This window comes from Octopus sinensis, linkage group LG2 (assembly GCF_006345805.1).
Source record: "Octopus sinensis linkage group LG2, ASM634580v1, whole genome shotgun sequence".
NCBI classification, from domain to species: domain Eukaryota; kingdom Metazoa; phylum Mollusca; class Cephalopoda; order Octopoda; family Octopodidae; genus Octopus; species Octopus sinensis.
The window spans coordinates 86,940,985-86,962,004 of NC_042998.1; the positions used below are offsets into that span (position 1 = coordinate 86,940,985).

At 37.0% G+C, this 21,020-nt stretch overlaps 1 protein-coding gene across 1 annotated transcript; it reads left to right on the forward strand.

The window, feature by feature from the left end:
* Positions 1 to 254: 254 nt before the first annotated feature.
* On the forward strand, positions 255 to 18,508 carry LOC115229382 (cell death regulator Aven). The gene is made up of 6 exons (XM_029799748.2): positions 255 to 472; positions 3,725 to 3,887; positions 7,310 to 7,470; positions 9,447 to 9,804; positions 14,790 to 14,906; positions 18,317 to 18,508. The coding sequence occupies exons 1-6, from the start codon at positions 314 to 316 to the stop codon at positions 18,376 to 18,378; spliced, it is 1,020 nt and encodes a 339-aa protein (XP_029655608.1). The 5' UTR covers positions 255 to 313; the 3' UTR covers positions 18,379 to 18,508.
* The last annotated feature ends 2,512 nt before the right edge of the window (positions 18,509 to 21,020 follow it).

Here is a 21,020-nt window from a genome sequence, read left to right on the forward strand (position 1 = left end):
AATAAACTTGTGGATTCTTAGTCAACTATAATGCACAAACGCACACACACATTTATTCGACTAATATCTATTGCGTTGTAACAATGTTTCACTAATTGTTAAGATTTATTTATATATTTATTCATATTTAATGTCACAGAAGTTGAGCAAAAGAAAGGCAGATAGATAGAAGTGGTAGAGAGCGAAGTATGTGTATGTCCGTTGTTGGGATACACAAGATAATCATACAGTTGTGAGGGGGAATAACTCTAAAAGCCGTGAATAGTGTTTCCTATTTCTCAAAACAGAAGAGGGCCATAGTGATGTCGAAAACATGAGGCCTGACCAGCACAAACAGAAAAAAAGTCAGCAATATAAAAAGAAACATGGAATTCCTACCAAAGGCAAAGAGCACAAAGAAAACAAAGGACAAGAACATGGAACGAAGAAAACGGAATCACACTTGAATCATCAGAAAGAAGATTTTACAGATGTAAGGAAAATATTTTGTATTACGAACGTTAAACAATGTATAGTTGTCGTGGAATTAAATCCCGACTACCAGGTTATATAGCCATCTATTTTCGTTTATGTTATTGAGCTGGAAGAATCTTTAGTGTCGGGGAAGTGCTTTGCGTTTATTTTTCAGGTTCTTTATGTCCTGAGTTCAAATCCCGTTGAGGTCAGTCAAAGCTGACCTCAATATAGGGGTTAATATAGGGCGTTACGATTATCAGAAAATCAAAAAAAAAATGTGTGTAATAGGTGTAAAACAACTTCCTATGAACGAATATGAAAAAAAAAATTCGCGCACGCGAAAGGGGGGTGGGGGAGAGGCCTCGGAAAATTCACATCGGGAAGTTCCGAAAGCGTCTGAGGAGCTGACCCGGGCACCAAAACAAAAAAAAAATAGTGTAATATGTGTAAAACAACTTGCTCTAAACGAATATGACAAAAAAAATGCGCTCGCGAAAGAGGGGTGGGGGAGAGGCTTCGGAAAATTTATATCGGGAATTTCCGAAAGCGTCTGAACCGGGTACAAAAACAAAAACAAAAACAGCGTAATAGGTGTAAAACAACTTGCTCTAAACGACTATCATGAAAAAAATGCGCGCTCGCGAAAGGGGGGTGGGGGAGAGGCTTCGGAAATTTCACATCTTCAGTCCACGGCCTTTAAACTAAGAAAAAATAGTGTAATTGGTGTAAAACTACTTGTTCTAAACGAGTATCAAGAACACACACTCACACATGAATCATAAAATCATATTTCGCAAAAAAAAAAAAAATAAAGAGAAGAAATTCTGGAAAAAGTGAAGAAATGTTGGATCTCCGCCATGTGAATCAAAATACGTGTCAGAAACATCTTGAAATACTACAGAAATTATGTTACGAAAATGATAATGTATACATACCTCTTTGAGTGGTCCATCGATAATGATGATAAAGAAATGAGTTGGATTTGAACTCAGAATATTGACTAACACAACTACATACTACAAGACTCAAATATCCAGCCAAGTCACCACCCTTTAACTAGCAATAATAATAACATCAATAACATAACAGCCAAAAGATTTATTTGTTCTGAAAATAATCATAGTAAATAAATATGTTCTTTAATATTCACATTCATGTGCACAGTTAAACACACTTACATACAAACAGTCACGCATGCATAATACAGAACGGAACACATAAATGAAGGATGTATTACTTAGTATATATTACATCTAGAGAATTTTGATTAATAAGTCAAATATGCAAATTATAAAGATAATTAATTGCTTTACTAAACAGTGTTGTAAAGGTGAAAAAATAAATTTGGGAAAAAAATACGCGCCAAAACTAATTAATAAAGGATAATTAGGGAAGGATTGACACAAAATAATAATTTTTTCTGTCTCTTTTTTTCTGATAAATGCATCTTAATAAGTGAGAAGAATTGCATATATCTGAACTATTTCAAAGAAAAGCATAAATTTAATGTTTAAAATAGCTTTAACCAAGGAATGAGATCCAACATTTCTTCACTGTTTCCAGAATTTCTTCTCTTTATTTATTTTTTTTTTTGCGAAATATGTACAAAAATACGGAGTTTATGATTCATGTGTGAGTGTGTGTTCTTGATACTCGTTTAGAACAAGTAGTTTTACACCAATTACACTATTTTTTCTTAGTTTAAAAGCCGTGGACTGAAGATGTGAAATTTCCGAAGCCTCTCCCCCACCCCCCTTTCGCGAGCGCGCATTTTTTTCATGATAGTCGTTTAGAGCAAGTTGTTTTACACCTATTACGCTGTTTTTGTTTTTGTGCCCGGTTCAGACGCTTTCGGAAATTCCCGATATAAATTTTCCGAGGCCTCTCCTCCACCCCTCTTTCGCGAGCGCATTTTTTTTGTCATATTCGTTTAGAGCAAGTTGTTTTACACATATTACACTATTTTTTTTTTGTTTTGGTGCCCGGGTCAGCTCCTCAGACGCTTTCGGAACTTCCCGATGTGAATTTTCCGAGGCATCTCCCCCACCCCCCTTTCGCGTGCGCGAATTTTTTTTTTCATATTCGTTCATAGGAAGTTGTTTTACACCTATTACACACATTTTTTTTTTGATTTTCTGATAATCGTAACGCCCTATATTAACCGCTTTGACTCATTCTATGTAGGGTATTTTGATTTTCTGATAATCGTAACGCCCTTTATTAACCCAATAAAATCCCCGAACATGGGACAAACGTTTACGTTCAAATGCCACCGAAATTTTGTTTTTCATACTTACCGTTGGTCGTTAAACTGAATGTAGCATCCTCGTACTTGGGTCGGTTTAATCGAATATTCTCTCCTCTAAATTTGAGGCTTTGTTAGAAATCAATATTACTTCCACTTGACAAATTCGAGACCATGTATTTACGCAGGTAAGTTTTTAGTGGTCTGAAAGTTGTGACGTTTCCTGTTGCCGGGCGAAATGCTTAGCAGTATTTCGTCTGTCTTTATGTTCTGAGTTCAAATTCCGCCGAGGTCGACTTTGCGTTTCATCCTTTCGGGGTCGATAAATTAAGTACCAGTTGCGTATTGGTGTCGATCTAATCGACTGGCCCTCCTCCCCAAAAATTTCGGGTCTTGTGCCTATAGTAGAAAAGGGTGATCCTGTGCCTATAGTAGAAAAGGGTGATCCAAGCACGAAGGTAAGCCTAGAAAAGAACATTGTTATATAGGCAGTTTATTTTCCGTTTTCGTTCAACAAAAATATTTTGAATACTTTTAGGTATTGTTGATGGCAGTGATGAAAGCGTTAAAAATTTGCGTGATTTTAGTTCAAATTTGACCAGATCGACTTAATTTTTCAACATTCTGTTTTCCATAAATGACGTACTTGTCTTTTTAAAGTGCTTTGTATGTAGGACCCCTCCATAAAGGGCCTATTTTAATCGTTGTGCTTAACTGTTTAGTACGAAAATATAACTTTTCTTTGATCAATTTCTGATATAAGCGTAACTGGTTATATTGTGGTTTATGGAGATAAAACTTACATTACTTGTAAAATGTTTTCTGAACTAGATTTTTATCATTTTGGAAGAATGACGGAACACAATTAAATTGGATAATGCTTCCAGATTTGAAGAATATCACAGCATCAGATTAATAAAAATGATATTAAATATAAAACCTTAGTTGATATGTATTTTCTTAATCATTTGACTGTGAAATTTCAGATCCTTAAATAAGAATATTAATGATCCATTATTCCAGGTGAGTGATTCTGAAGAACTTGACAGTGTTTCTAAGCCTTTATTTCGACGGAGAAAACTTGCCAGTAATTGGGATCGTTATGCTCCTTTACCACCAGAAGATGAAGATGATGTGAAACCTCAGCAGATTGGTGTTGACTTTGTAAGCTTGCTCAGTCAAACAGGTATTGTTGATAATAATATTAATGATAATTCTTTTTAATTTTGGCACAAGGCCAGCAATTTTGAGGGGAGGGAGAAGTCAATTTCATCAACCCCAGTGCTCAACTGGTACCTATTTTGGTCAACTCTGAAATGATGGAAGCCAAAGTCATCCTCAGTGGAATTTGAACCCAAAATATATGTGTGTGTGTTCATTACATGTCCACTTTCAATACATTGGACAGGTTTTCCTCTTTCAAGTCAGCTATTTGGAATTACTGCCCTTCTTAGATGAGTGAGATGGCCATATCTTGCATCATCATCATTATTTCTACTAACACTTTTTCATCTTCACTTGAGTCAGATAGAATTTGTTGAGGTAGATTTTTTACAGCCAGATGCCCTTCCTGTTGCCAACCCTCACCTGTTTCCAAGTAAGTTAATACTTTCCTTTGGCTTGACATGTTTTCACTGTAAACTGAAAATGAATGACTGCTTGTTTGATGGCACCATTCACATGTAATGTCAAGACAATGACAAACATACACACTCATAAACACATATATTTCGTCTGTCAAGTCCATTCACAATGCTTTGATAAGCCTGAGGTTATAGTAGAAGACACTTGTCCCAAGTGCCTCACAGTGGGTCTGAACCTGAAACCTTGGGTTGGCAATTGAATTAACCACACGGTTACATCTGCAGCATCATCTTTGTTTAATGTTCGTCTTTTATGCTGGCATGGATTGGAAAGTTTGACAGAATCCTACAAGCGACTGTACTGTTTTGAGCTCCAAACTGATATGCATGGTTTCTATGACTGGGTGTCATTCCTAATGCTAACCACTTTACAGGGTGTACTGGATGCTTAAGGTCACCAAGTATCTCACAAGAGAAAGGGAAAGACCCCTCAACTGAAGAAGGTTGTAGTAGAGAGATGGCTTTATGCCTGATGTTGACAGACTGAAGTGTGATAGAAAGACAGATATAGGTGTCTTGCTATGGCTAATCCACATTATATAAGAGTGGGTGGGAGTAGCTGGAAGGAAGACAATGAAGTATGAGAGTATATTCTCAAGATTCAAATTGTATGTTTAATGATAATACTTTTGTTATAATCAAAAAGGTGAATACTCAATACTAAGTAGTTGCCTTTAGGCTTTCTTCTAATCATAAGCACTGTATATAACATGAAACTCCAAGAGTTCTTGTTGTGTAGGTTAGGTCTCATTACATGGTCTTTTGGGTAGTTGACCAATTAACAAAGTGTGACATGTGGTCTCATGTTTCCAGTTATGTCATATCTTGCTGAGAGCCATATTGCACACTCAATACATACTGCACACTTTTATTGAACTTTCTCTATTGTCCGATTTTTTTCTGGTGGTGGTCATACCAGAGAGGGGCAAGGTGGATTTGTCAGAGCACAACCTATTAGTGCAGCACTGATTAGAGTAGGTGAAGCTATTAATGTTGTAGCTATTCTGTATGGATGTGTATCTTATGCTTATCCAAGCTGAGTGACAGAAACAGTACTTTTAGGATGTTGTAGTTCTGAGGTGTTGTGTAGGTCTCTGAATGTTTGGGAGTGTTTTTTCTATGTAGTAACAAGGAGTGATGGAACTGAAGTTTTCTGTGGCAATAAGCTATACTCTTTGCATGTCCAAGTGTTCTTCTACTTTTTTAATATTCTGATTGTGTAACTGATTTACGGGTGTGGTTGTCAGTGTGCCACATGCTATGGTGTGTAGTGGATTGTTTTGAGTTCTTTCTAGGTGCAGAAGAAAAACCTGAATCACAAAAAAGATACAACATATCCTGACTGTCACACTACCATACACAGTAAACTACTGTATGAGGTTGTCAATTAGGCTAGAAATAGAGGCATAATATATCTGGAGCACTTGATTTATAGGTTGCCCCTTGTTTACAGCTGGTGACTTAAATATCATAACTTTGCATGGTAGGAATTGATCAAGGCTATACAACAATAAAGACTTGTGTTGATTAAATGATGATGATGTGTCATGAACTGATGTTGTTGTCTATTGAGGTAGCTATCACTATTGTCATCATCATCCTGCTGTCCTTACTATGATAAGATGCCTAAAAATCCTCTCTGGTAAAAGTCAGACTGGTATATAATTAACTACTGATTACTGGTTACTTAATTTCGAATCAGCACTAATAGAATAGACCTATTATCAAAAGCATTCTAGTCATGACCATTCCTTCCTGTCTTTTTACTTTTAGACATCACACACCCACGGTTACATTATCCAATATCACCTTCATTTTAAGATGGCAGGGTACAATTTGAGAAAGATTTGGTTGCTATTTCTAGCAGGTTGATTGTAAAGACTTCTTTTTCCTTTGCTAATTGTCTTGTTTAATTCTTTAGCGTACAGATTATTCTGTCAAATGTAATGCTTATTTATACACATCATCATCATCATCATTTAGCGTCCGTTCTCCATGCTAGCATGGGTTGGACGGTTCAACTGGGGTCTGTGAAGCTGGAAGGCTTCATCAGGCCCAGTCAGATCTGGCAGTGTTTCTACGGCTGGATGCCCTTCCTAACACCAACCACTCCGTTAGTGTAGTGGGTGCTTTTTATGTGCCACCCGCACAGGTGCCAGTCAGAGCTGGCAAACGGCCACGAACGGATGGTGCTTTTACATGTCACCGGCACGGGGCCAGGCGAGGCTGACAACGGACACGAATGGATGGTGCTTTTACGTGCCACCAACACGGGGGCCAGACAGAGCTGGCAAACGGCCACGAAACGGATGGTGCTTTTACGTGTCACCGGCACGGGGGCCAGGCGAGGCTGGCAACGGACACGAACGGATGGTGCTTTTACATGCCACCGACACGGGGGCCAGACAGGGCTGGCAAACGGCCACGAACGGATGGTGCTTTTACGTGTCACCGGCACGGGGGCCAGGCCAGGCTGGCAACGAACACGAACGGATGGTGCTTTTATGTGCCACCGACACTGTTTTGAATTAATCATTCTTTATCTCTTAGCTTTGAAATTTCTAAGATCTGACAGTTTATTTTTAGAGTGGCATTGCGTTGTAGGTGTGAGAAACCATATTTAGCTGGTTTGAACATAAAACAGGTAAAATATTCGGGTCAAATAAGGGGCCAGTTTTAATGCTAAAGCATTAATTTGATGTTGTTTCAAGTAATGATAATATAAAACCTATTTGTGGTTTTTGTCTAACTTTTAGCCTTAAGATCTAACACTTATTGTGTTGGCTCTTTTCATTCAATCTGGCTCCAAAAGCAGAGATAAATAAAGAAATAGATTGTTGCTTCATCAAATTAATGCTACCTTTGGGTCTATTAACACCTTTAGAATACTGTTTTTGTATTGTATTTTGATTCTTTTTGTTTGTACATTTGATAAAAAGCAAACCTTTTTATGTCTTATTTTTAGCTGATTCTTTGTCACAGTTTCGATTTAAAGATGAAAAAGAATGGGAAGATGAGAAATCAATTAATTCAAGTGTTGTTGCCTTAAATTGTGAAAAGCTTGCAGAAAGCCTTCAGTGCATACCACTCCATGAGCGGCTTGCTCTTCCTGTTTCATTATTCAGTGTAAGTAATTCTTTCCAGATCTTGAACTTTTCTTCTTCTACATCTTTTACTTATGAATAAATGAATGCTATGACTATTTTCTCATGACAACTAATTTTTATTCTACTGCTGTAGTCTCAATTGGTTTGTCTTTAAAGAGTTGCTTAACCCTTTAACAATCAGGTTATCCTCTCAATTGTAATGCTTATTCATTCACATTGCTTTGAAGTAATCAAGCATTATCTCATAGCTTTGAGATTTCAATGATGTGAATGTTTGATTTGAATGACATTGTCAAGTAGGTATGAGAAGCCAGATCTGGCCACTTCAACCATAAAATAGGTAGGACATTTTGGGCCAGATATGACTGATTTAAATGCTAAAGGGTTATTGAAATATTTTATCTTAGAAAGAACATTGAAGATACCTTTTTATGTAAATATATTTTTATGCAACTACATTATTAGGCCTCACAGAGGCAAAGTGGCTGAGTTCCTTTCGAGCATTGGGCCTCATGGAGGAAAAGTGGCTAAGCTCCTTTCGAGTGTTGGGCTTCACAGAGGGAATGACGAAGACTTTTGGCATCATGTCATGCTTGAGAAGAAGACCCATCAAGGTGAGAAAAATCGCAGGCATGGCAGATACCAGTATCACACAAATGGCACTCGTGCTGGTGGCACATAGAAGCGCTCATTACACTCTCGGAGTGGTTGGCGTTAGGAAGGGCATCCAACCATAGAAAACCATGCCAAATCAGACTGGATCCTGGCACAACCTTCCAGCATGCCAGCCCAGTCAAACTGTCCAACCCATGCCAGCATCGACAACAGATGGTGATGATACACACATGATTACAACAGCTTCTTCCAGGTTCTGAGAATTAACTCCACTCAAGGCTTTAGTCAGCCTAGGGCTACAGTAGAAGACACTTTCCCAAAGTGCTGTGTATTGGAACTGAACTCAAAACTTGCTTAAGTTTGCAATAATTCTTATAAAAGATATAATTTGTTGATGGGTAGATTTTATCAAAATGATTTAGGGGCCATATAACACATTGCTCATTATCAGGTGGGCCACACTAATAAAAAAAAAGTGAAAGTAATTTTTTGCCAGTTGTGCTATTCTGAAAGTTCCTAGGGCCACCTGTGGCCCATGACTGCTCTACATTCAACAAGTGAGAATAATGTTTTTATTGGTATTCCTATAGATTTGTGATCTTTTGCCATTTGATGACAGCACCACATGTCCGGCACCCGTGCTAGTGGAGCGCTAAGATCACCAGCTGAGCGTGATTGTTGTCAGGGCCACTGACTGGCCCCCATGCCAGTGGTACGTAAAAAGCACCATTCAAGTGTGATCATTACTAGCATTGCCTTACTGGCATTTGTGCCTGTGGTACATGAAAAAACATTCAAGCGAGGGCGTTGCCAGTGCCACTGGACTGGCTCCTGTGCAGGTGACACGTAAAAACACCATTTGAGCCTGGCCGTTGCCAGTACCACCTGACTGGCTCTCATGCTGGTGGCATGTAAAATCACCCACTACACTCTTGGAGTGGTTGGCATTAGGAAGGGCATCTGGCTCACCAGTCCCCAGTCAAACCATCCAACCCATGCCAACATAGAAAGTGGACATTAAACAATGATAATGATGTATCTGTCTTTTGATGACTGTTGTCGTTCTGACAGATATTGTTATATTCCGAAGCACAGACATGACTATCAGCACAGTCTACATGTACTCTCGGCCTTCTCACCTTTCTGTCAACTGGCTACTGGTCTATTTATAATGACTGGCTACTTCCACTTTCACTGGGAGGAGTGTACAGTTTCACTATATGATAAGATTATAGGATCCCTATCATCCATTATCATTTAAACCTAAAAACCATCCATAGTAAACATATAAAGCAGCATTAAGGAAATTGTTTTCTCCCAAAATGTTTTTATTTATTATGAAGAATTCGTAATTGTTGTTTGTTATTTCATTTATTTCAGCCAGATCAGATTGATGCTTTCTGTACTGCAGCAGCTGCCGAGGAAGCCAAATATGTGCCAGATTCTGGCAGTACCATACTTCAAGAGTCACTGCCTGTATTTAGTCATAAAACAATTGAGACTATATTATCAACTGGATTTCAGGTTCCTGAAACTGATGAGAAATGGCACATTGATCTGAAACATTGTATTGAAACCACAGGGGAAACAGATCTAAATGAGAATCAAGATAAATCTGCAAATATAGTCGAACCAAAACAAACTTCTAATGAGAATGACTGTAAAACTTCTGACATTGTTCTAACGCAGTGTGAGACTGAAGTTGATGCACTTTTATCAATGGGCAGTTCGAAAACAGGTATTTTTCTTTCTCACTTTACTGGTTTCTTTCCACTTTCTTTTTTTCAGGTGCTAGTTGCGTGTGGAATTTGTTTTGTTATGTAGTTTCAGCTTCTATCTCATTGTGCAACTCCTTTGGCAAGTGTCTTCTAACATTACCTCAATGCCTTGTCAGGGAAAATGATTGATGTAAACTGTATGAAAGGTCATTTCTTTTTTCTTTTACTTTTACTATTTTCAGTCAGTGTACCATAGCCATGCTGGAGCACTGCTTTCAAGGGGTTAGTTTAACAAACCAATTCCCCAGTACTTATTTTTTAGAGTTACTTATTTTATCAGTCTTGTTTGCCAAACCTCTAAGTTACAGAGATATAAACAAGCCAACACAGGTTAATGAGTAGTGGCATGCAGCTTCACCCACACACATACATATATATATATATATATATATATATATATATATATATCCACATGGATGATGGTACACTTGCATTTAATGATTCTGAAAAGAAACAGGCTTGGAAATGCCAACATAAAAGGCTGCTAAATGTGGAGGATGAATGAGAGAAAGAGAATCTGCCAAGTGTTGACCCTACTGAGGGACCAGCTAAGCCAAATTGTTAGTAACTTGGTAGATAAAGCAATTAAGGATATGAAGACAGGGAAAGCTCCTGGCTCATCAGGAATCATTGCTGAGACACTTATAATATCTGGTGGAGTAGTATATAGCCTAGTCACCCATATAGTTAATCATGTTGTCCACGAGGGAGTCATCCTCAACTATTGGTGTTGCAACATTATAGTCAACTGCTATAAAGGCAAAGGTGACACCTTAGACAGGAATAACTACAGAGGCATCAAATTGCTGAACCAGGTGATGAAAGTCACAGAATTAATTAGGAAGAGAGTTAGTGTAAATGAGATGCAGTTTGGATTTGTGCCAGGAAAGAGCATGACTGATGCTATATTCCTGGTTAGGCAACTGCAGGAGAAATATCTAGCCAAAAATAAACCCCTGTACCTGGCTTTTATTGGTATGAAGAAAGCCTTTGACAGGGTCTCCACTCCCTTATCTGGGACACATAAGAGGTGTAGCAATACCTGTAGAAGGTTAGCAGTGAAAATAGATTTTGTGTGTGGAAGGTGCACAGCTACAATTAACACCAAAAATGTACAGAAAATAGACTCCATCAAATGTCAAGGGGAGAAAACTAGAAGTAGTTGATAGCTTCTATTGTCTTGGTGATCAAATCAGTAGCAGAGGTACATGCTCTGAGAGCATTGCTGCTAGAATAAGAATAGGCTAGGTGAAGTTCAGAGAACTTTACCTCTGTTGGTAGCAAAGCGTCTCTCCTTCAGAGTGAAAAGCAGATTGTATGATGCCTGTGTGCAAACAGCCATGTTACATGGGCTGTGACTGCAGAGGACATGCAGAGGCTTGAAAGAAATGAAGTTACTATGCTCTGCTGGATGTGCAATGTCAGTGTGTATGCATGACAGAGTGTAAGTGTCTTGAGAGAAAAGTTGGGCATAAGAGGCTTCAGATATGGTGTGCAAGAGATACAACTGCACTGGTATGGACATGTGAACTTCCACACAGTTTCCTTCTACCAAATGTACTCACATGTATTGTTTGGTCCAGTGCAGTGGGACTGAACCTGAAACCTTGTGGTTGCAAAGTGACCTTCTTAGCTACACAGCCACATCTCAGTTTTTGTCTTTTAAGTCAGGAGGGCAGGCAGTGCCCATAACACTGGTGGGAGTTGAGGGAAAGATATCCTTAAACTGGAAAGCTCACCTGTGTGACTGCAACCAAATGCCCTCTGCTAAAAAGGCAGCGAGCTGGCAGAATCGTTAGCACTCTGGGCAAAATGCTTAGCGGTATTTTGTCTGCCACTACGTTCTGAGTTCAAATTCCGCCATGGTTGACTTTGCCTTTTATCCTTTCAAGGTTGATAAAATAAGTACCAGTTACACACTGGGGTCAATGAGATCGACTTTCTCTCTCACCCCAAATTTCAGGCCTTGAGCTGTTAGTAGAAAATAAAATGAACTCTGCTAAAGGCTCTCATAGGGATGTGAAACTGGGTTATGAATGAAGTCTGTGGCCAATGAATTTGCTTCCTTAGGGCCAACCAAAGCCTTGTGAATGGATTTGGTAGAAGGAAAGCAAAAGAAGGCCATCATATATCTGTATGTATGTGTCTGTCTTTTTCTATCTATCTGTTTGTTCCCCACCACCACTTGACAACTGGTGTTGGGATGTTTACATCCTCATAACTTAGTGGTTTGGCAAAAGTAACTGATGTAAATAAGTACTAGGCTTAAAAATAATACTGGGGTTGATTCATTGACCTAAAATTCCTCAGGGCAGTGCCTCTGTATGGCTATAGTTGAATGACTGAAACTAGTAAAAAAATAAAAGACATAAATATGTTATTTGCAGCAGAAGCCATATTTGTTTAAAACAGCCATCTATGTATCATACTTAATGCATATGCATTGGCAAAAAAGCAATTTAGCTGCAGTATTCACCTGAAAATGGTATCTCCTATGACCACACTGTTTAAAACATGTAAAAAGCATGCATGCTGGTGCCACATAAAAAGCACTCATGCCGGTGCCATGTATGAAGCACCTGTACTAGTGCCACATAAAATGTACCCGTTCTACATAAAATGTTTCCATTCTGCATAAAATGGACCCATGTCAGTGCCACTACAAAGCACCCATGCTGGTACCACATAACAAGCAGCCAGTACACTCTGTAAAGTGGTTGGTGTTAGTAAGGGCATCCAGCCATAGAAACCATGCCAAAATAGACAATTGGAGAATGGACAGCTCTCCAGTTGGCCAGCTCCTGTCAAACCATCCACCTCATGTCTGCATGGAGAATGGACGTTAAATGATGATGAGAAGAATATCAATGGCGAATGAAAATCAAACAGCAGCAGTTTTAAAAATGCTAGATACACATTTCTGCCTCTCAGGCCTCTGTCAGCAGCATGTACTCAGTAGCAACCACAAGCTAAGACCAGATCTGTTTCTAATGATTGTTCAGTCACTATTTTCTTCTATCTTAGAATGCAGTGGCAATGAGTACAGACTGGAGAAAGGGAGAAATGTATGTACCTCATATACCTTACCTATACTCCCCACTGGCTATTTGGTACCAGTACCTGTCGTTCACTTTTGTCATTTATCCACCTCTTGCTAGCCATTGCTCTCTCACTTCTATCACTGGTGTCATAATAAAATGAACCCAGTACACTCTGTTAAAGTATACCGCTATGAAGACCCTTTGGTCATTTTGAGGATATACCAACTTCTGTATTACTTGTGCTACAAAATAGTGCATCCAGTACACTCTATTAAATGGTTGGTATTAGGAAGGGCAGCCAACCACAGAAATGAATCTCGAAAGGAAACTTAGAAGTGAGATGAGATTACCTGACCCATCTAGAAGAATAAAAGTGACTGAATTAACCCATGCCAGCATGAAAAGTGAATGTATTGGGTTAGTAAAAGAGTTTGTAGCATTTTACAATTGGGAATGTTTAATCATGTGATTTGTTTATCACGTGACAAGAATATAACATATATTTTCTGAAAGAGGGGATCTCAATACATTTTTCTATTTGAATTTTTTGTGTGGATTATTTTATGCTGTTCTTATAATAAAATTGAAAATGAAAGAAAATTAAATACCTCTCCATCATTTCATGCTCTTTTCTTTCTGGAGAGGCAAAAATGCTGCACAAACAGCAAAGAAGATATGCACTCGTCTATAGAGATGGTATCATAGCTGAAAGCGGTGCTCATAAGTGCTTTGCTAGGTTTAGAACCAAAAATTTTGAATTGTGAACATTCTAGCAGGCCTCCAGTCATTGATAATGAACAGAGACTTTTATAAAAAAATAGTCCATGTTACACAATGCAAGACAGAAATTCTTCACATATCTCAAGTGAGTATTATAAAGCATTTAAAAAAAGTTGGTTACATGAATCACCATGATGTTTGGACGCCTCATAATTAAATGGAAAAATCTTAATAGAGTGCATTTCATCTGTGATTTTGTGCTCAGATGAAACAAAAACGGTCCACTTTTGAAAAGAATGATCATGTGTGATGAGAAATGGATTATTTACAACAACATAAAATGGAAAAGGTCCTAGGGAAAACAAGATAAACCGCCTTCAATCTTTTCAAAAGTTGGTCTGTATCTGAAGAATGGGATACTCTGTATCTGGTGGGATTGGAAGGGTATATTATGAGCTGCTTCCACAAAATCAGACAATGAAATGTTAAATTCAGACTATCATTGTTTCCACTTAGACTGATTAAAGGAAGCAATTGATGAAAAACGTCCAGAATTGGCCAACTGAAAAGGTGTTGTCTTACAACAGGACAAAGTTCAACTGCACGTTTCTTTGCAGACCAGGCAGAAATTGGTGTTGCTTGGGTGAGATGTCCTACCCCACCTACCATACTCACCTGACTTTGCACCTTCAGATTATCATTTATTCCGATCCTTGCAAAATTCTCTTAATGGGAAGAGCTTCAATTCTTTAAAAGAGTGTAAAAACTACTTAGACCATTTCATGACCCAGAAAGATGCCAAGTTCAGGCAGGATGGGATCATGAAGCTGCCTCAAAGATGGTGAAAGCCAGTGGAACAAAATGGGAAATATGTGGTTGAGTAAAAGTATGTACAACTATCTTAATATTGTTAATGAATTTTACTTAAAAAATGCTACAAACTTTTTAACCAACCCAATAAATCAACAACAATGACAATGATTTTAGTTTTGTTGTTTAACTCCTAAACGTCTTTTATATTTTAAAATGCAACAGGAATTACCCAAAACTATAAAAGTTTACATTAAATATACTGTTACCCTACTGCTTATTGATTTCTTTTAAAGCTGTTGGTTTGTTTATTTTGCTTTCTCTTTTTGTAATATTCATTCTTTTAATGTTACTGTTTATTTCTACCAATATAGATGTAAATATGGGCAATCAGCAATTAATGCAGAATGATACATCCTGTAAACAATCCAAGGATGAAGAATTAGCACAGATTAACGGCCCAGAAACTTTACCTAAGAAAACGGAAAAGCGTATGTAATTTTGTATTGACCTTCAAAACAATTCACTTGCATTTGTTTAATGATTTTTGTATGAAAATCTTAGGCAACTTTCTCAATATAAAAATATTTGACACAAAGCTTCCATAAACGTTTATTTCAAATATAAATTGTTAAGTGTGATTGAATTCTTCCATGTTACAGGCTGTTCAAGATGTTAGTTAATACAAACTTGGAAGGTTTGTCTTTACATTTGTTTTTCCATGTTAGTATGAATTAGAGGCATATGTTTTACAGTTAGATGCCCTTTTTGATGCTGAGCCTTAGCTCTTTTTCAAGGATGAGGGATCTTTTGTTCCACACAGCTTCAAAGGTACAAAGTGAGTGGGCAGTTTGACAGAAGTGTCAAAAAGAATACTATATGAATGTTGTGGCTTGCATATAAATGAGTGGCTGATGTAAACATAGTCTGCGTGCACACACACACATGCACACACACATATGATGGGTCTTTTTTTTTTTAGTTTCTGTCTACCAGATCCACTAACCACTTAGCTTTTGTTGGCCCAGGGCTATAGTAGATGCATGCAATTAAAATAGGTTTTTGTTAACATGCCATAGCTGTCATAATCTAGTGTAGAGTTTGACATATATATATATTGGAGTAATATGCACATATCTAGAACACTGCTTTTGTTATGCATATAAACACTTTAAACTGCACTGAAAAGATATGGCCAGTCTATCTGATTGTCAGTGAACCACTCATAAACATGCTTCAATCACTGGCTCATAGAATCGCAGTTGCCTCTCTTTGCACCTTCTTCCACTTTGTACCTCTAAACTCTCTGCATATTTCCTTCACCCTTGATGCATTTGTCTCTCTTTCTGATGTCAGTCCTAATATATTCCTACTTCATACAACTGTAACTCTCTATAACTCCTTTCCTGTCTACCCATGTTTTGCTTGCAGACACTGACCTACAGATATTCAAATCCAACACCAACCACATTAGTTTCAAAGTGCACAATAGTCATAGGCTCTGCTTCGACTTGTTCTTCATGATTAACTTTAAAACAAAGTGTAAAGCTGAAAAGAAAGTTTCTGGTTATAATTTTAGAAACCAGTATTAATGCATGGTGAAGAAATTCACTTTGTAACCACACGGTGCACTTTGTGGCACCTTTAGCAGTTATCTTCTACTTTACAGGTCAGCCAAAGCCACTTTAGTGAATTTGATGAATGCAAATTGAAAGAAGTCCATTATTGTGGCACTCCGTCGGTTACAACGACGAACTTTCCAGTTGATCCAATCAACAGAACAGCCTGCTCATGAAATTAACGTGCTAGTGGCTGAACACTCCATAGATACAGGTACCCTTTGTGTAGTTCTCAGGGAGATTCAGCATGTCAGTGTGAGACAAGGCTGGTCCTTCAAAATACAGGTATAACAGAAACAGGAAGAAAGCATGAGAGAAAGTTGTGGCAAAAGAATACTGCAGGTTTCACCACCACCTCCTGCTGGAGCTTCATGGAGCTTTAGGTGTTTATGCTCAATAAACACTCACAATGCCTGGTTTGGGAATCAAACCCCAATCCCATGACCTAACCACTGGGCCACTGCACCTCCACCCATTATACATATGCATGCACACGTGTGTGTGTGTGTGTTTTTGTTTTGACATTATATGATGGTTATAAATGTGTGTTACTGTTGTGCAAGTGATGCCATTCATTTCCATTCTTCTGTGATAAATATGTCTGTCTATGGGGAAATATTGCTTTGTTTGGAAATGAGTTAGGCTTGGAGTCAAGAAGGAAATTTGACTAAGAAATCTGCTGCATCTGTTTTTCATGATGGTTTTATTTGGCTGGTTTGACAGGGTCCAGCAAGTCCCAGGGCCAAGCTCTGCTGTCAGTTTAGGCATGGTTTCTACAGCTGGATGCCCTTCCTAATGTCAACCACTCTATGATGTATACTGGCACTAGTAAGGTAGCCATATATATATATATATATATCATGCTGGTGGCACGTAAAAAGCACCAACCGATTGTGGCTGTTGCCAGCCTCCTGGCCTCTGTGCTGATGGCACATAAAAAGCACCCACTACACATGGAGTGGTTGGCGTTAGGAAGGGCATCCAGCTGTAGAAACACTGCCAGATCAGACTGGAGCCTGGTGCCACCTCCTGGCTTCCCAGACTCTAGTTGAACCGTCCAACCCATACCAGCATGGAAAACAGATGTTAAATGATGATATATATATCTTAAATTTCACACCTCTCTTGTTCAGTAAACACTGAGTTAAACTTGCAAAGCTGTTTATTTTCTCATTTTAATTTTTTATGTTTATTTTAGTGGGTTACCAAACTATCAGTTTGGTCTCCCAGCTAAAATGGTAATGACAAATTTTTAAGTTTGCTTGACATTTTACAAGTGTGAAAGGGATTAAAATTTTGATATTCAGTATCAAAGGTTCTGACAAGAATAGGCCGAAAATGAGAGCTTGAGACAAGAAGACATTTTCGACTAGTCAGAATTTTGTTTACATAATCAGTTCGATCAGTCACCTTACTCTGTTGGTTGAGTAAAGTGTCATCCTAGCTGATGTTTATTGGTAATTAAACTTATTTTGCAACACTTGTGCATATTTATCAGCTTTGTTTTTGTTGATAATTCTTATCAACAACTTTTCCTGTGATTGTCATTTAAGAAGACATACAGAAGTATGCTAAAGATCAGACATAATCTCTTGTGGGCAAGAAATGTAAAATAAAGTTTATTATAAATGACTCAAACACTTTCGTAATTTAATAGCTTTCAATGTGATACCTGTTAAACAGAAATTATTTTTATTTAATGAAAATTTAATAAAATCTAATCATAAGTAAGTGAAGTTATGCTATATACAACTGAATTGAAAACCTTTTTTTCCTGGCCATATCAGCAATTCTGAAAACTTTTGGGTGTGAATTTTACACTAGTAGTAGCTTTTTATTAACAATTTTTATCCTGAAAATCACCTGTGTAAATTACACAGGTGTGCAGATTACATGCATCTTTACAGTATGATGACCCAGCAGCCATCAGAAGGAGACTAATAACCATGACCATATGAAGTTTGTCAGAAAAACAAGAACTTTCAAAACTGTGCTCAGGAAAGATTAATTTAGTTCAGCTTATTTTCCCTAAATTATCTTAAACAATTGAAACTGGTAGCATATTTGGATAAAAATGTAAATATTCTCCTTTTATTTATGATAACATTCTCAAAGCATTTTCACCTTTTACTTTTAATATACATGCACACAAGTACACCTTCACACATGTGTTTATTAATTTTTACCACTTACTCTCCAGACACTTGTGTTTTGTATGTTTGTAAATATTTGCCTCCTAAATCAAAAAATACCATCATATTTTAAATATTATGTCTTTTCAGAATATGTTAGTGCTGCAACATCTTCATTGGAAGATTGGCTCGACAGTGTACTGGATGATTAGCTATGTGTTTTTGTTGCTGTTGACTTGAAAAAAATACTCAGAATAAAAGACATATCTATTGATAGCAGATTTCATTAGAAGATATCACTAATATGCTGACTCAATTCTTTTCACTGGTACCAAAAAGAAATAAAAAGAAATAATAATCCTTTCTACTAAAGGCACAAGTCCTGAAATTTGTTGGGAGGGGACTAGTCGATTACATTGTCCCCAATGTTTCACTGGTGCTTAATAAGTAAAATATCTGTATGTGTATGAACTTTTATCTATATACATTTTGTTGGCTACTAACTTACACTTTATGGTACTGAAACCCTTTTACAATGCAAATCTATTTTTGTGAAATATGTTTGTAAAATATTTATTGTAATGGAGATAAAAAATAAACTGTCAAAAACTTTAAGGCAATTACCATATAAAGAGTTAAAAGTTGTTTGCATAATGTTTTGTTTTACTTTTACCTTATAAATTGTGTGATGTCATCATTTAACTAATTTTTAAGATCTTACAAAAATAACTAAATAAATCCATTATATAAGGGTCAAAGTAGGGGATAAAAATATCAAAAGTTGGTTACTAAACATTTTCATTATATCATACCATAAAGGATAGTAGAATTGGGTATGAATCATGAAGCAGATATTTTATGATTGTTACATTAGACACATAATTTGTAAGGAATTTTGTTTTGAAATTACAAAGGCTACAAGGATGAGTTTACTCTATACATTCTGGCACCCCTATTTTTTTATACTGTCTTTTTCATTTGGACACTTAATTGATGGATCAAATATGCTTACTTCACAGCCAATGAATTTCACATGTGTAACAATATTAAACCTTTTGGTACCAACTTGCCTGATTCTATGATACACACTTCCTGTTCTAAAGTAGTTGAAATTACAGCTTTTCCCAAAAACTCCATGTTAATTTACATTCCAAACACCAGCCTAATACCGATAAAATTATTTCACTATTAAGTCTTTATTATTTTCAAAAATAATTGAAACAGAAGCCATTGTATTTCAACAGAAACATTGTAATAAAACAGGTTAAAATAACAACAGCCAATAACACAACCCAACAAGTATTTTGTTGTTTGGTTGTTTTTACCTGAATTGAAGATTTTTTTGATATGCTGAATCCAAAAGTGAAATCCATTTTTTACCATCACATTTAAATTTCAAGATACCCAAAATCCTCAGTCATTAGTAGGTAATATACATAGAGTTTAAGATGGTCAATTTTCTCCTAGGGCAACAAAATGGATACACCAAATATCCATGCTTATCATGTATGTGGGACAGCAGATCCAGGAGGAAAATGTTGTGTGATTAAAGAATGACTGCTGCAAACATCAGTTCCAGGGTCTTTTGATGTGGTTGAAGAGCTTTTAGTTCAACATAGAAAAAAATCACCTACTTCTGCTTCTTATCAAATTTGGCATTATGAAGCAGTTTGTTAAAGCTCTGGATAAAGATGGGCCATGCTTTTATATCTGTAGCACATTTCCTGGTTTGAGCAGTGTGCTAAACGATAAAAACTAGAGTATTTGATGGGCCTCAAATCAGAAAATTGACAAAAGATGGGATCTTTGTAAATTCAATAAATTTCATTGAAATAACAGCATGGAATTCATTTGTAATAGTTGTAAATGATTTTCTGGACAACAAGAATGCATTCAACTATCTCAGAATAGTCAACAACATGTTGCAAAGCTCTCAAAAGTTGGGAGCAAATATGTGCATGAAGTTGCACTCTACATTCACCTTGATAAATTCCCTAAAAATCTTGGTGACACTAGTGATGAGCAGAGAGAATGTTTCTATTAGGACAAAATAATCAATAGAACACAGGTATCAAAGCAGATGGGACTTCCAAATAATAGCTGACTGATTTTGGAACTTGGTCTGTGATCTTCCAACATCAAATTCATAGGAAATTAGATGTAAACAATTATGTAATTTGTAGAAATTTCAAGAATTTTACTAGTTTTCAGTAAGATTTTAAGAAAACATTTTGGTTTTGTAGAGTAATTAATTTCCATGTTATGCCTTGTTCTTGATAAGCTGTTTTATTTTTAAAAAAATGTAAATCAATGGATCTGATGTGATGGTATTAAATGGATGTCATTTCTGGATTCTGTGTGTCAAAAATCCCCTACTTCAGCTCCAAATATTTTGACAACAGAGAAAATTTTTTTTTGTTGGGCTGTAAATCTTACTCAACACAACTGTGATATTGTTGATGTATTTCAAGGAATGGCTTGCATGAAATAATCTACAGTCAGGTAATTTACTCAATGTGATATATTATGAAAGAAGCATACACTTAATGAATAAACTACAGTGAAGAAGAATTGTGATAGAACATGGAAGAGAACCATGAAAATCAACAGTAAGCTTGATCTGTTCCACCAAAGTAGCTTGAGAAGGATTCAGAGAACATATTGCAAGACCATATAACATTCTAATGAGCCAAGACAAGACCACATACTGAAATCATCATAGAATGGAGATTAAAACTAGCAAGTCACACTCTGGCTATCAGAACACTGCCATTGTAAAACAACTTTCAAATGGATACCACTGGGGGGTAAAAGAAGAAAACTGAAGACTGCATGGCACAAGAATATTGATACC

Coding starts and splice junctions, on each gene's coding strand:
- LOC115229382 (XM_029799748.2), top strand. CDS start 314: ATGAGGCCTGACCAGCACAAACAGAAAAAAAGTCAGCAATATAAAAAG. Junction 473..3,724: donor AGAAAGAAGATTTTACAGAT/GTAAGGAAAATA, acceptor CCATTATTCCAG/GTGAGTGATTCTGAAGAACT. Junction 9,805..14,789: donor AATGGGCAGTTCGAAAACAG/GTATTTTTCTTT, acceptor CTACCAATATAG/ATGTAAATATGGGCAATCAG.